This window comes from Tympanuchus pallidicinctus, unplaced genomic scaffold (assembly GCF_026119805.1).
Source record: "Tympanuchus pallidicinctus isolate F22 unplaced genomic scaffold, pur_lepc_1.0 scaffold4, whole genome shotgun sequence".
Lineage (NCBI taxonomy): Eukaryota > Metazoa > Chordata > Aves > Galliformes > Phasianidae > Tympanuchus > Tympanuchus pallidicinctus.
The window spans coordinates 48,835,331-48,849,551 of record NW_026294758.1 but is presented as its reverse complement, the minus strand read 5'-3'; the positions used below and the strand labels follow the sequence as shown (position 1 = coordinate 48,849,551).

The window sequence follows — 14,221 nt, the reverse complement described above, 5'->3', positions numbered from 1 at the left end:
GGTAGCACAAAAAAAATGGAGCTAGATTTCTGTGATTTGCTCCCTTCCCCTACCTTATCTGTAACTTTGATCCTGACGTATTGTTTCCCACATAGTGAGCATATAAATGTCACCGCAATTTGAGGGCAACAAACATACCTGACAGTTGTCCACAACAGCCATCCAATCAGAAGTCTCAGTACTTCAGTTCTTAGCAGCTTCAGGCACTGGCTAAACACACTGATCAACTTGGGGCTTCCACAGAGGACCTTGGGAAAGCTGCAACCTGATCTTCATGCAGCTATGCTGTGCGATAGTTCAGGGAAGAACTCAAAGAAAATCAGAGCTATACAGAATTGCAGAAGGCATTTGAAGGGGCCAAATGTGGTCACCAGACTGAAACTCAAGGCAGGGCATCAGTATCTTAGCAAATTGGCCTGTGAGACCATTTGGGAATGGCAGATTACTGCCTCCTTCCAGTGCTTCGGAGGCTGACATTCCCTCTCCATTCCCTCTTCCTTCCCTTCCCCAGACATTTTGGAGGCTTTCATTTTTTTTTTACTGTTTCCACCTATAATTTCTTCCTTATGAGTTATTTATGCTTACCTTTTTACCTGATATCAGACTCTACATCTGCTATTTCTGCTTATTTTCTAGTCCATTATTATAATCATATCTTATAAAGGCAAAGGTTGGGTTTTTTTTTCCCACCTTGATCTGCTCTAAGGGGGCAGTAAATATGGAGAGCAGCATATTATCCAGTTTACAATTAAGTGACAGAAGATTGATCTGGAAACAATTTCTAGAACACTTTCATCCAACAACTTTATGGAATTAAATATTTTCTTAAGTGGACTCTCATTCAAAAGCAGATATAAATGAAAAAATATGAATGGAATTATTCTGTCTTGAAAAGTGTAGAACTTCAAAATGTTACATGAAATTATTGCTTTCAGTGATAGTTTTAATAGGAAAATATCAAAACTAATATTTTTGAACTCATTTTTTCTTTGGTAACACTAAAGTACTTCATTTCAAAGGTTTTCAATGTCAGCATGTTGGTACATTTTAAATGTAATTTAAACATCTACATTTTAAAATGTTATTTTCTATAATATCACTCTATATTGAGAAAATAATTTCTCAGTATTAGTAGCAGTATCAAAATACTGATAAAATAATTACTCAAGCTGCTGAAAAGCCTGAGTAGTTCCACGTCAAGTCCGCTTGAAACTGTTATTCTTTGAACAGACACCTGCAACCCTGCATCTTCACTGCCTTTTGGACAAAGTCATCTTCTACTCTTCAAATTTCAGAAGAGAAACTCGATTGTTTGATCAGGTGTTCTGGATGCAGTATGTGGATCCGTGCTACATCTGAGACAGGCGCAGAGTAGCTGAAAGCTTGTGTTCCTGATAGGGTTTGGTAATGACAGACTATTAAAACTTAGAATGTCAACAGTGTGAGCCAGGAGCTGGAGTACCAGCAGTATACTTTCCAGCCAGTAACAAAAGCTCTTGAGGAACAACTGGTTTTCTTATTTATTTATTTATATTTATTTGTTTGTTGATTTTTTTTTAAATTTTTTAATTTTTTTTACTTCATCATCACCCAGCATTCTTAGGAGAAAAGAAACTACAAGCTCAGTGAACCAGTATCTACTTTGGCTAATGGGGTATGAATCTACATCAATGACCCTAGATGGACTGGAGATCATAACAATAAGTGAAGTGAGAACAAATGTTTTCTCTTTGGCACTAGGAACATTCCTAGTCTCACTGGCAGAGCCTTTGAAGGTCTCACAAGTTTTTCTGGCTGGTATTCAGAGGGTTAAGTCAATGACCAGATAGCAGCCTTTTGGCACCAAGCTCCTCCTCGGCAGAAGGAAGGATATAGCTGTATGAACAGCCTGCTTAACAATGGCTCACATGTCCCCAGGGAACCGCCTGCAAATAGATTTCATCTTGCTTTCTCTTGTACTTTTCAAAGCTTCCTGTTTTCTCACGGTCCTTTTGGACAGTTTACAGTCTTTCTCCCTCTCCCTCTCTCTTTGAGGAAAGGAACACCCTTCTTATGAAGGGAAAAAAAAAATAAAGAAGAATGCAAGGGAAAGAGAGCACAGCAGTAGCCTTTCTACTTTACCACATGCAGTGGTTTTCTTTACCTTTTTCTCACAGCAAAGAAAACATGATGCTTTCCTATGCGTGTAATCACAGCTAAGCACAGACTATCTGAAAAGAGGGAGCAGAAAATAGTTGCCCCTTCTGTTTTCTCACCCAGCTGAAGCGTGCATCTGTGTTTCATTACTCTCTGAAGAATGTGCATCTCCATGGCTTCTGAAGGCCTGAGACCATGCTTTCTTCTTATTTGTTTTAAACAAAACCATAGAAGAGTTCTGAAGGATTTGCTCCAAATGGTGTAACAGGGCTCACTGTGTCTGTCAAAGGATAATTCTCTGAAATTTGAAATTCCTTCTTGTGCAGAAGTTAATAATGTTCCTTATCAGCATTAAGGAATGTGGTGAAGTTTTCTCACACGCAGCCAGCCAAATATACATTGCAGCGGATATTTTGAAATTGCCACTGTAAATACATAGTTAAAGGTAAGCCTAAACAATTTTGGCTTATGACTGTATATCAAAATATCTTCTTTCCAAGTATGAAGTAGTGTATTTATTTTGGATGAACTGGGCCACCGACTGGAAGCAATCCTGTATGAGACACAGTCTCTGTGCCTATCTGGTACTGCTTTTTCAGAAGTGTCAGTCTACACCACTTTTACCCATTGCACATGAAATTGTGGTTTTAGACCAGGAGTTTAAGCCAAAGAAAAAATGAGATATAAGTACTTTGGGAAAAAACAGAACAGACTGATAAATGTAGAAGGTGCTGTTTCATGCAGTGGCTTAGGAAGAAAAAATTTATTGTTGATCTGAGTCAGCATTTCTAACACACTGTGCTGAAGCCCAGCCAGTGCATCAAAATGTGTTCAGCAGACTTACAGCTGATTTCCTTCTCTTTGGGATGAGAATGTTATTTTATCTAAACTGGAGAGCCTAAAATAAGGTCCACAAGAAACCATGCTGTCCCTGTTATCTCAATGTCTTTCACACAAGATATTCGTCCATCTGAATGCTCAGATTCTGCGTTTTGTTCTTTTCCATGGTTTTGGATCATCAGTGCTTGCAGCCCTGTCCTATAGAGGAAGTAAACATTTGCATCTTCCTATTTTGGTCTGCAAACCCATTTGTTGTGTGTTAGCTGTCTCACCTAGCACTGACTTGCTGTCTTTCAGCATGCGAGCCTTTCAACTGCTCCCTTCACGCTCTGACTCATGGGCATTCATATGAAACTTTTCTTGTGTCTTTTGAAAAGGATAATTTACCAGATACCATGCCTCATGGAGCCATCACCCCCCAAAATATTTTTATATCTGCACTTCTTTCATTTTCCTGCCACAAATCTCAGCTCTGATACCATTTCTTCATGGTCTTGTCTGAGGACAGGAAGAAATTACACATCCCTAAGATCATGCAGGACTTTGGGAAATGGTAAACCTACTTTCTTTACCTACTGTAAAGGAATAACCTTTAGGAAGTTGCCTTGCTAGAAAGAAACGCTGCTGCTGTACAAATTTTAATACTCAGTATCCTATATATAGACACAGATTTGCGTGAAGTAGTCTAGCCAATTGCCTGTTGAATCAGATTTTCCTCTAATATCGATACAGATGGAAAAGACCTAGCTATGAAAAAGCAAAAGTTGGTGAGAACATAGGTCAGACAGAATGGGAGCAGCCAGAAGCTGTCTGTTAAGAAGTGTTAGAGGAGTATTATGATGACATTCTTATAGGCAGAGAGATATTGACACATCATAGACTGTTGAAGCAGCTGTCGATATCTGCTCTTCCTTGTCATTTTTCTGTGCTGCTCAGTGCCTCTCCTTTTTATTTCCTCAGAGCACATTCTGCAGGTGTTTTCGTGCTTTCATTTCATTGAATGTAATTCATCAGGTACATTAGCTTTCTTCGAACACAAAGGAGAGACAGTTGAGTGGATGGATGACCAACCATCATCAGATATCTTTTACAAATTCCTAACTCATTTTCAGTAGCTTTTTTTTTTCCCCACACTTTCTCTGGGAACATCTTGTTGATAAATTTATTAGCAGAATATTTTATTAAAATCATAGGAAGAAATAATGTGTTTGAAGTAAAATCATTTTAAAAGCAAAGGAGTATTTCCAGAATTTTTCTTTTTGAAGCGTTCAATCAGTTCTGCTTGTTTTTAAAAAGCAATACTTTTCAAAATTTTTATATTAGCAAGCTGCTTTTCCATTTTGGTTTCAAGAGCAAAGATTGTACCACTACTTCATTGAAGATCATTTCACCACCTCGATTCCATCCAAGGAATCAAAAGTCAAATTGGACCAAAAGTTTGTTGGAGCCTCATTAATTGCTTTTTAATCATTTTCTGCCAGATGACTTGATAAAATTCCTGTTACTCAGTTATAGTGACTATGTATCGTATAGTAACAAAGACAGTGGTAAGATGATTCAGACAATAACATTATTTGTCTAAAATCAGTGCGAAAAAAAAAAAAAAAAGGTAGAGGTAGGAAGCAAACACAGATTTTTACATAGGACGGAAATAGCCACTTGAATGTGAATAAAATTATAAATCCTTTCAAGGAAAGACAAGAAGACAAGTAAGGCAAGAAGCTAATAGTACTGATGTCAAACTCCCATGTCTTGAAACTACATTTGATTTATAAGGGATGGAACTACAAAAGGACATCTAGAAAAACAACAATGAAAAAAATTCTTTATTGTTTCATCAAAGGGAAACCTGTAGGATCAATGGCTCAGTTGACAGGAACATGCTTCATGGAAAGCTGAGTCATTCTTATGGCCTCATGCCTGTTTAAATTCCAGCTTACTCACCAGAGACATCAAAATACAGCAGCTGGTAAACAGAAGATGAGAAAATCAACGACAAAAGGGAGAGAAAGAGGCAAAGAAAAAAAGAAGGAATTGCTTTTTTTTCCTGGCTTTAAGCAAAATGTGCAGTCGTTTCCAGTACACTAAAAGAGAAGTGATATTCACAGAAACTTCTCATTTAATTATAACATTTCTGCATGGCATTATTTTTGAATAAAGGACAGTTTTATAATCTACAAACAAAATAGTTCACTGGGATAGAAAGTTATAATTTCATTCAAGTCAAGAGCCTTTTGGGTTTCATGCTTAACTCTTCCCACTTCTTACAACACTCCCCAGTTGTAAGTAATCTGTGTCTCTCTTGGTCACCACTTTTAAAAAGTGGCAGCAAAACAGGAAGCCCTGGAGAAATCACTCTCAATCATATATATACTTCTCTGTAGAGTTTTACTCTGTAACAAACTGCAGCCAGAAGTTGCCAAGGCTGGGAAAGATAGGCTCTATTTGCTTTTAAAAATATTCACCTTGTAAAGTCTCCTACAGTCTAGTTACAAATTAGTTTCACTTTACTGTTTTGTGTTTGTTTGTTTGTTTGACAGCTTTGTGGAAAGGAGTTTAACCGAATGCACAATTTAATGGGACATATGCACTTGCACTCAGACAGTAAACCCTTCAAGTGCCTCTACTGTCCCAGCAAATTCACCTTGAAAGGAAACCTAACCAGGCATATGAAAGTCAAACATGGGGTCATGGAAAGAGGATTTCATTCTCAAGGTAATATTTATGGGCAAAATTATTCTCTGAGAGATTTGGACATGCATATCAGTAATCTTACATGGGTCTTTACTACAGACTTACAATCTTACATCATAGATCCAATGCAACTGTTAGAGATTGAATCCTGTAAGCGTGGGAGTTTGTTATTAACTATTTATATTACTTCTGTGCTACGGATCAGAGCTGTCCAAGACAGCAACTCTGTTCTCTGAAACCTTTCAAACAAGATTTCTGGTGACACAGAGGTGCAGACTGAGATGGAGTAGTAGTTGGAGAGAAAATGAGACAGTAACGATAAGAAAGTCACTTTGGCACACTAAACTTGCCATTTTCAGATGATAGGGAGAATGCAATCAGTAGTGCTAAAGCAAAAGATTTATCAAGTCATAGCAAATGCTCTTGTACTTAAGCTCACAAGCTCCATCACTGCAGGAGAGGTGCAATATCAACAGCCCCGCAAAGCTGCTCCTAGTATGCGGCTATCCCTGACACACAAATGATAGTGAGCAGGAGTGCATTCAGTTTTAAGAGACATTAGCATACACAGCTGGTCAGAACATTGATGAAATAGCATTGGTCTTCCTAATGGAGGGTGCAATTACACAATTTCTGAAGAAATTTTTATAGTTCTGGGGGTATTTGACAGACCATGGCTTAGCAGCCATTAGCAAGCAGACATTTTGCCCCATACTCATCTAGTTTGTATGTTTTCTTTTATATTTGAGGTATATCTAAGTGGTTTTAAACATGGAGATGAACCATAAATCCATTCAAAGATGACAGAAGCAAAAAAACCTGGAAATTTTCACAGGTCTTGCTCATTGTTTATTGGATTCCTAGCCAGAATGGGAATGCAAGCCCATGTAGCTCTACATCTAGGAGCCTTTCTACTCAGTATACATTTGTTCTGTGCTATAGTGATGAATCTGATTCTCAGCAAAAGTCATAAGCTCACACTCATATTACAGAGACACATGAATGAGAGGACAATCCTCCCTTATTTCAAAGTATATGGAGTCTGACCACTGTGGTAGTATTTTCTTCCACATACACGCACATCTCCTAAAATCAGCCTTAGGTGCACGAGTGACTATCTAAAGAACTGATGGAATTAGGGAGGATTGTTTGGAGAATTTTAGTACTAAAGTTGTTCTGTTTGCTTAGAGTTTCTGGATAAATAATTCTATCATGGGTAATATTTCACAGCATTCCTCAAAGTCAGGCTTTAACGCAACCTAACACATATGGAAACACGTCTTCTAATGATATTTGGCATACAACGTTCAAAGATTGTAACAAGTAATGGGATAAATGGCTCTTTTTTTTTCCCTTTAGTGTCCTATAGCACTGTGCGAGTTATACAATTACTTGTAATTGAAGACAGCCTAAGTGCTTTTCAGCATACAGAGATTCTTCAGCCCTTGAGGCTTATCAGTCAGGAGACAATTTGTAAGGGCTGCCACCTGCTCATGAGCCATTTTAATGAACACAATACAGTTGCACAGCAGCAGCTGCATCTTGAACGGCTGCATAAATCCCAGACATTGGATCATATTACTAAGAGGGGAAAAAAAGCAAATAAAGCAAGCAAATAAAATAGCTTTTATCATAGATTTTTGCTGCTGAGTGAAATCCCAGTAGTGTCACCTTTGTTTAAATTGAGATGGACTATGCCTGCAATATCTGAATTTTCCTCTGTGAATCCTGATGTTCAGAGCACATTTTGAGTCCACTGTTGCCTTCTGGGCAATGTCTGGGTTTCCAACAGAGAGGAGACGCTCTGACAAATAATAAGACAGAACAGGCCAAGGACCACACTCAGACTTACACTGTGCAGCTCAAAATCATCATTTGATTATGGTGATTTCCTCAAGCTGAAGGACATAGAACATTTCAGTGACTTTGGATGAGAGTGAAAAAGTCAAAGGGAGATGAAGTTTTAGACAGATGGAACAGGATTGTATTTTCTCTTTATAGTAATATCTTTGAACACAAGTATCTGCAGAACAACCATATTAAAACATTTTAAATCTCTTCCACTCTTCTGGAAAAAAAAAAACCCCACAAAAACTGGAACTTTGATTATGGTATGTGATGGTTTAGATCAAAGCCTTCACTAAAAAAATAGGAAGAAGGAAGTGGGTAGGTTCACTGGCAAAAAATAGTTTACAAGAGGCCAGACACTTCACTTTTATTCCTAGGTCTCTCTCAAGTGTCTGGCATGTACAGCAAAATGTTATGTGTGCCCTGACCTGGCTGTGAGGTAAATACTTCTTTTTAAACTTTAAAGGGCTTGGAGATAACTGAGTGGAAGACAAAGGTAAATAAAGACCATCTCAGGCTTTACGTTTTAACTGTGAACTGTATAGAAGCATTTGCTGTATGTAAATTGTTCTTTTTCTCCCTCTTTGAAACACTGCAAGGTTTTGGAAGAGGGAGAATTGCTCTGTCTCAGACAAATGTGTTGAGAAGCTTGGAACAGGAAGAGCCCTTTGATCTTTCCCAGAAAAGCCAAGGGAAGGGGATCTCGTTTCATTCGGATGGTGAGAGTGCCAAGGGAAGTTCATGCCAAGAAGAGGAGGAAGACAACTGCTATGAGACAGAGCAGTACAGCCCTGGTGTGTACCATCATGACAACAACAAACTGTACGTTCCTCAAGATCTGTCTGGCAAACCACAGTGCATGATGAAGGGATTCAGAGAGTCCTACTGCAGTGAGAAGGAAGAAATGTTAAGTGAGGGAGGACTGGAGAAGAGAGTAGGAGATTCTGACAATCAGGAGAGCCCAGGAGAGAGAGACCTTGGAAATGACAAGGAGCACCTGAGCTTTAGAGCCTTTGAAAAGGCCAGTCTGGGGCATTCTCTCTCTGATTACTTGTATTTCAAGCACAGGAGCAAGAGTCTGAAAGAATTACTGGAAAGAAAAATGGAAAAACAGACAATGCTTATAGGCATTTAAATGGGTGTTTGTTTTAAAACAGCTGGAAAATAAGAAACAAATAGCTTTGAGCATGAACTGTAATTTACTAGAGGTTGGAATTTTGCAGTAGTCTTTACAAATCAACAAGCCTGAACAATAAAAATATATTAAAGAAAAAACATACATGAAAAGAACAAAGCAGTCCACAAAGATCAAGAAACACATTAGATTTTGAACTGTAAGATTTTTATACTTATCCATTTGGCATACAGCAGACGATAGGATGGGTATAGAAGTTTATTTTCCTCTATCTGGTATCTGGGGTGGTATATATTGCACTCAATTTTGTAGTTATCAGAAAGAAAACACTGTAGTGTTTCATTTATTATCTTCCTAAATATATTCAACCACTTCTAACCACAGTTCTCAAAAAATTTGAAAATACTAGGTATTTCACAGCATAAGCAAGAGAACTGCTTATGGTGTACAAAAAATGCCATCCGTCTCAGATCACTTCATATACTGCTATGACTTACAATGAGGAATGGGAAAAAATTTATGAAGAAATGCTAATATCTTCATTTTGTGAGTCAGTGAAGTGTAGAGGTCTAAGACGTTGGAAGGGCTGGAATCCTTTATGGTCACAGAAGCTTTTTCTCTGGCAAAAGGATTGCCTGTGTTTTGCTGTTTCAGTCAGTATGGAAGCTTTCAGCAGTTCTTCAAATGAAATGGCATGAACTGTGTTGACATTTTGTTCTAATGTCTGCTCACACCAATACATTTAATGAGCAGCAGCACGGAGTGTTTGCAAGTATTGCTGTAATTACACCTAAAACAAAGAGAGCAATTTCATTGAGAAAATAATGTAGTTTTGCCATTTCTCTTCCAGTTTACCTTGGCAAGCAGATATGATTTTTAAAATACAAAGCCCAGTCAGATTTTATTTTGGAAGGGATTCCAAAAAAGAGCCTGGTAAGGGTGAAGTAATATTCACAAAGAAAGACAGGTTTTTTATTTTCTTTTATCTGAGTCAGAATTTTTCCCTCATTAACACAGGTTGACCAGTAAGCTCCTGCCCTTTCAGGATAATTCCACTCATGCTGTTTTAATGAGTCATTCGCAGCTTTTTATTATGGTTCTTATATAATTATATTTCATAGCAAAGATACTAGAAGCACATTCCATTAAGCACATTCCATCAATAGCATTATTTGGCCAGCACCTTGAATACTACATCTTCAGCATACAAGACGTGCCCCCAAGCCATTCTGTTGCTTGTAAGGAAATAAAGATATGATATGTCATTTAATTATTCCTATATCATTTTTGGAAATTATAGCTCAATAGGTTAAACTCCTCTAAATATGGTATTTCATTTCCAAATATTGCTACCTTCTTCATTTCCCTACCAATATCTTAATTTGGAATACCTTGTTATCATGCTTAATATTTATTATGTAGGTAACTCCAAAAGTAATGCCTTCTATTTATTTATATGGGAACACCAAAAGATACAAAGAGCACAGTAACACTGCTCTATAGAAAAATTCTCAGCTACAAAACACTGTTTTCTGGTATAGTCACCACCAGTGGCTATGCATTTTCACCAGTGATGAACAAAAGCCTGCATGCCAAGCTCATAACAATCTGCACCAGCGGAGGTGACCTGCTGTTGCTGTCACCACTGCTGAAGTGCACCACCCACCACCTCTTTGTGCTCACCCCCACTGTTTGTTCTCCACAAACATTCAGCAAGCATCAGTGAATGTAGGTGCCATTTTTTTTGCATGGAGGAATTCAGTGGAACACCTTTGGTTCATACACACCTCCATGTCAGATGCTATTCAGAGTGCCCCTCTGCTGTTGTCTGCTACATGACAACAAGATGCAATGGGATGTTGGTGGGAAGGCTCAACCTCTATTGTCATACCACCAACATACGTCTCTGATGTCATGGACCAACATAACATAGGAGGCATTACTTCTGGAGCAGCCATTGTAAGTTATATTAAGTACAAAGTCACATACTCATGGCTTGCTAACGCAAGAAGCCTGTTGCTGCAGCTCTCTGCCATTATAAGAAACCTCTCACATTACAGAAAGAATAATTATCACACCAGCTAATCAGCAATAACAAAGCAACAGTACTTATTTAGAATACAAAACTGTGTTTATATAGGCTGAGGTTGTAGAAGGTGGTTCTATTTTTCAGTATTAAAACCTGGCATAATAAGAATTCTGAATGACTAGGAGAATAAGCTGTTGATGTAAGAAGTTTTACAGTACAGTTCATTCCTCTAAATATAATTAACCGTAGTTGATGTACATACTTTTTAAAAATAAAGAGGATATATAAAATTGATGTGGAATGTAGGTGATTTCAGGACTAGACTGAATGATGTCTTTCAAAATAGGGTATTTTTCAGATGGTTTATCATGTACATTTTTTCATATACATTCAACTTGTTCCTTGCTTCAATTGAAAGATAATTCCTTTTTAAAGTGTAATGTGTACAGCTACTTTCTTTCTTGGACTACTGGAAAAGTCATCAGGTAGAAGAAATTCAGTGTGATCTACAAGTCTGTCTCTTAGAAATCGGAGAAATGACATTTACCTTCCTGGTAATGTCTTGCTTCTACCAGACAGAAGTTCCTGTTTTAGAATGCATACAGCCAACAGCTGAGTACCACAAACCCTTGGAAATATCTCTATCAAGCAGAAACACTTCCATTCCACTTCTGCAGCCATAACAGTTCCTATAATAACACGAATAAGCAAGAGATAAGGAACATGGCTGCAGGTCCTACATTTTTTTTCTTCAATGCAATTTATATAACTTACGTATTTATATAATGTGCTAACCATATACATGCAGAAAGTAAAGGAATTGGAGTACCCGGAATGGCAATGCTATTTGGGATTAATCTGTAACATACATCACTTTTCCTGCATTTTTCCCATTACAGTGAGACTTGGAGAATGTGCCCAGTCACATGGTCACCCTAAGTTCATTCATAAGTGCCTCGGGTTAACTCATGTTAGAGTAGTAAAGAATTTGTTTAAAAGCCCAAGTCACCAGTCAGAGGAATACAAAACAAAAGCAATACTGAGATAAAGAGAGGAGTGTCAAGTGAGCCATGCAAAGGGATTAGGAGGTGGCAGCCCTGCCTGCTGCAGAACGTGGTGTAGCTGAGTTTAAGACACTTGTTATAAAGAGGCCTCTAGGGACAAATTATAAGCGAAATAACAGCCTTCATTGTGAAGCACCTTGCTTGTCAAACATAAGTTATTTTCACAGTATTTACATTGGCACCATTCTGGGAACAGACAGTAACAGCCTTTGCTTTTTTAATAGCTTTGAAAATGCTTTATAGAAGTTTACTTTCATAATGAGGCTATTTCCCATCTCTGCATTTTGAGGGATTAGCTTCCTTGTTTTGCTTTCAATAGAGACCTAGTAATCCTGTAGAGACATTTTCTGCGTCCTGACCTTGGGACAATCTTTTTTCTTTCTTTACTGATTCCTAAAAGGAGTCTATCTGCTCTCTTTTTGCAATATTGTAGACAAAAATGCTTATATCTGATTCTTCTCTGCTATTTGAATTTTCAGCTTTGAAACCATAATTAATTGAGGCCCAATCTTCGTCACACTTATCACATCCATATAATTTTTCCTGCGTTATTACAAGAGCCTAAGTTCATTCTCTTGGAAAGCATCAAAACAAATGAGAGTGAGCACAAACTCATACAGCTGAGATATTTTCCAAAGCAGATGCTCAGGAAACTTTGCTGAGTCAACAGTAAACAATGCAACACCATAATGAGGTTGAGCAAATGAAGGCATGTGGCTTGTTAAGTCAGAGATTTTTCTGCTCTTTATAGCAGCAAAGAGAATTCTGGAAGACACTGTCAGACAGAGTAGTGGATGGAAATTCAAAAGCTGGTTTAAGAAAATCTGAGGATAAAGGAACATAATATGTTTATTAAGAAAGAGAAGTAGTAATCTGAAATGAGTGATGTTTTGAGTTTGGCCACCAGTACTCAGCCATCCCCTTGTGACATGGAGTTCTCTTGGTTGCCAAGCAGCCTCTGATTTGTGATAGCAAGGATGGGTGCGATGTGCTCAGTAAATCAAAGGATAAAACACTTTATAATAATGCTATAACAGAATTTTATCCTGTGCTGCGCCTCACAAAACACACTCTTGGAAAGTTACAAGAAATGCCTAATTCTACTGCACTCACCTCTTTACAAATCTGCCTTGATCCCATAGCTATTCTCTGATTTCTCTCTTCATATGGTGCTGCTGGACTCTGCTATTATTAGTGTACGGTTAAGAAGTAATATAAGTACTGTATTTATTACACCAAGAGTTTCTAATAATTATTAACAGTTTTGAAAATAAATTGTGTCTGCTTAGCTGAACAAGATATAACAGAGCTAACATTTTGTATTCCTAACAAATTTTGCGTATAGTATGGTGTATATTTATTTCACACAAAATTCTGGGTTGTTATTTGAAACCCGAACTCAAAAAATGGACCAACTTTCTGAATACTTAGTTTCTGGCATTCAATTTCAGTAGTAAAAGCATATACGATGTATTAACTTAAATATATTAGAGATGCTGCTGTACTTTGTGTTGAAATGGATCTGGAGTTCTTGGCACCTTTGCTACTTTACACAATAAACACATGGGGATGATCTGACAAAGTCACATGTGAAGAGTGGTCCTTTTCAAGGGAAACCTAAATGTATGACAGAGGGGCAATTAGGAGACAAATAAGAGCTGACAGGTTCCCTAAGACAGAGAGATAACTTTATTATTACAGACTGCAGGGAGACCATAAAAATGATTGAAACTGATTTAGGCATTTGTTAATTTAGCCTTAGACAAGCAAAAAAAATTAACATTTATCTTATTGATACTTCAAAAATCTGCATCTTGTATTAGAATGAAACATATCTTAGAAAATGGAAGTTAAGGAAATGGAAATTCCTTCATAATTTCAGAAATAAGCAGAAGATCTGAACTTGGAGTTTCAGAGTTTCTTTTTCTAATGGAAAACACTTCTAAGTGATGAGGAAATTCTTGGATTTATTTGTTTGTTTTAACAAGATCCTGATGCAATTGGCATGATCAGATTTTACAGAAATAATTTAAAGTTGTTTTTGAACACACAGAGGAAGTAATTGGACTACTGGCTATAAAATAATTCAAGTCAAAAAGAAAATAGAAATGTTCGATTTCTAATTCTCTGAAGTATACACCTTTTAAAAAAGCCCAAAACACTCATCCAAACACCAGAAATATATTGAGGCTAAGTGAAACAGAACTAAACCCTTTTTAATTTTTTGTTTTCTTCTTCTTTTGGCACCCCTCTTCCCTCCTTCTTTTTTATTCCAGGTAGCAGCCACAGTGTAGTTTATAAATTAGTTGTATATGAGTACAGTAGTGTACATGAATCATTTGGAATAGGACACAGCTCATCACCAGGGCTTTGAATTACAATTGATGGGGGAAGGAGATGTACTGTTAGGGAACAGAGGAGAGTCAGGGAACAGAGGAGAGTCAGGGAACACTGTCACTTCAGGAAGCAGTTGGG

General features: G+C 37.5%; 1 protein-coding gene across 1 annotated transcript in view; it reads left to right on the top strand.

Moving 5' to 3' along the window:
- ZNF366 (zinc finger protein 366) overlaps positions 1-13,328 on the top strand; it is a 35,435-nt gene extending 22,107 nt beyond the window's left edge. Inside the window, exons 5-6 of the mRNA XM_052701275.1 lie at positions 5,517-5,691; positions 8,118-13,328. Coding sequence (XP_052557235.1) covers positions 5,517-5,691; positions 8,118-8,653 — 711 coding nt within the window. The 3' untranslated portion in view covers positions 8,654-13,328. The remainder of the gene's footprint in view (positions 1-5,516; positions 5,692-8,117) is intronic.
- The last annotated feature ends 893 nt before the right edge of the window (positions 13,329-14,221 follow it).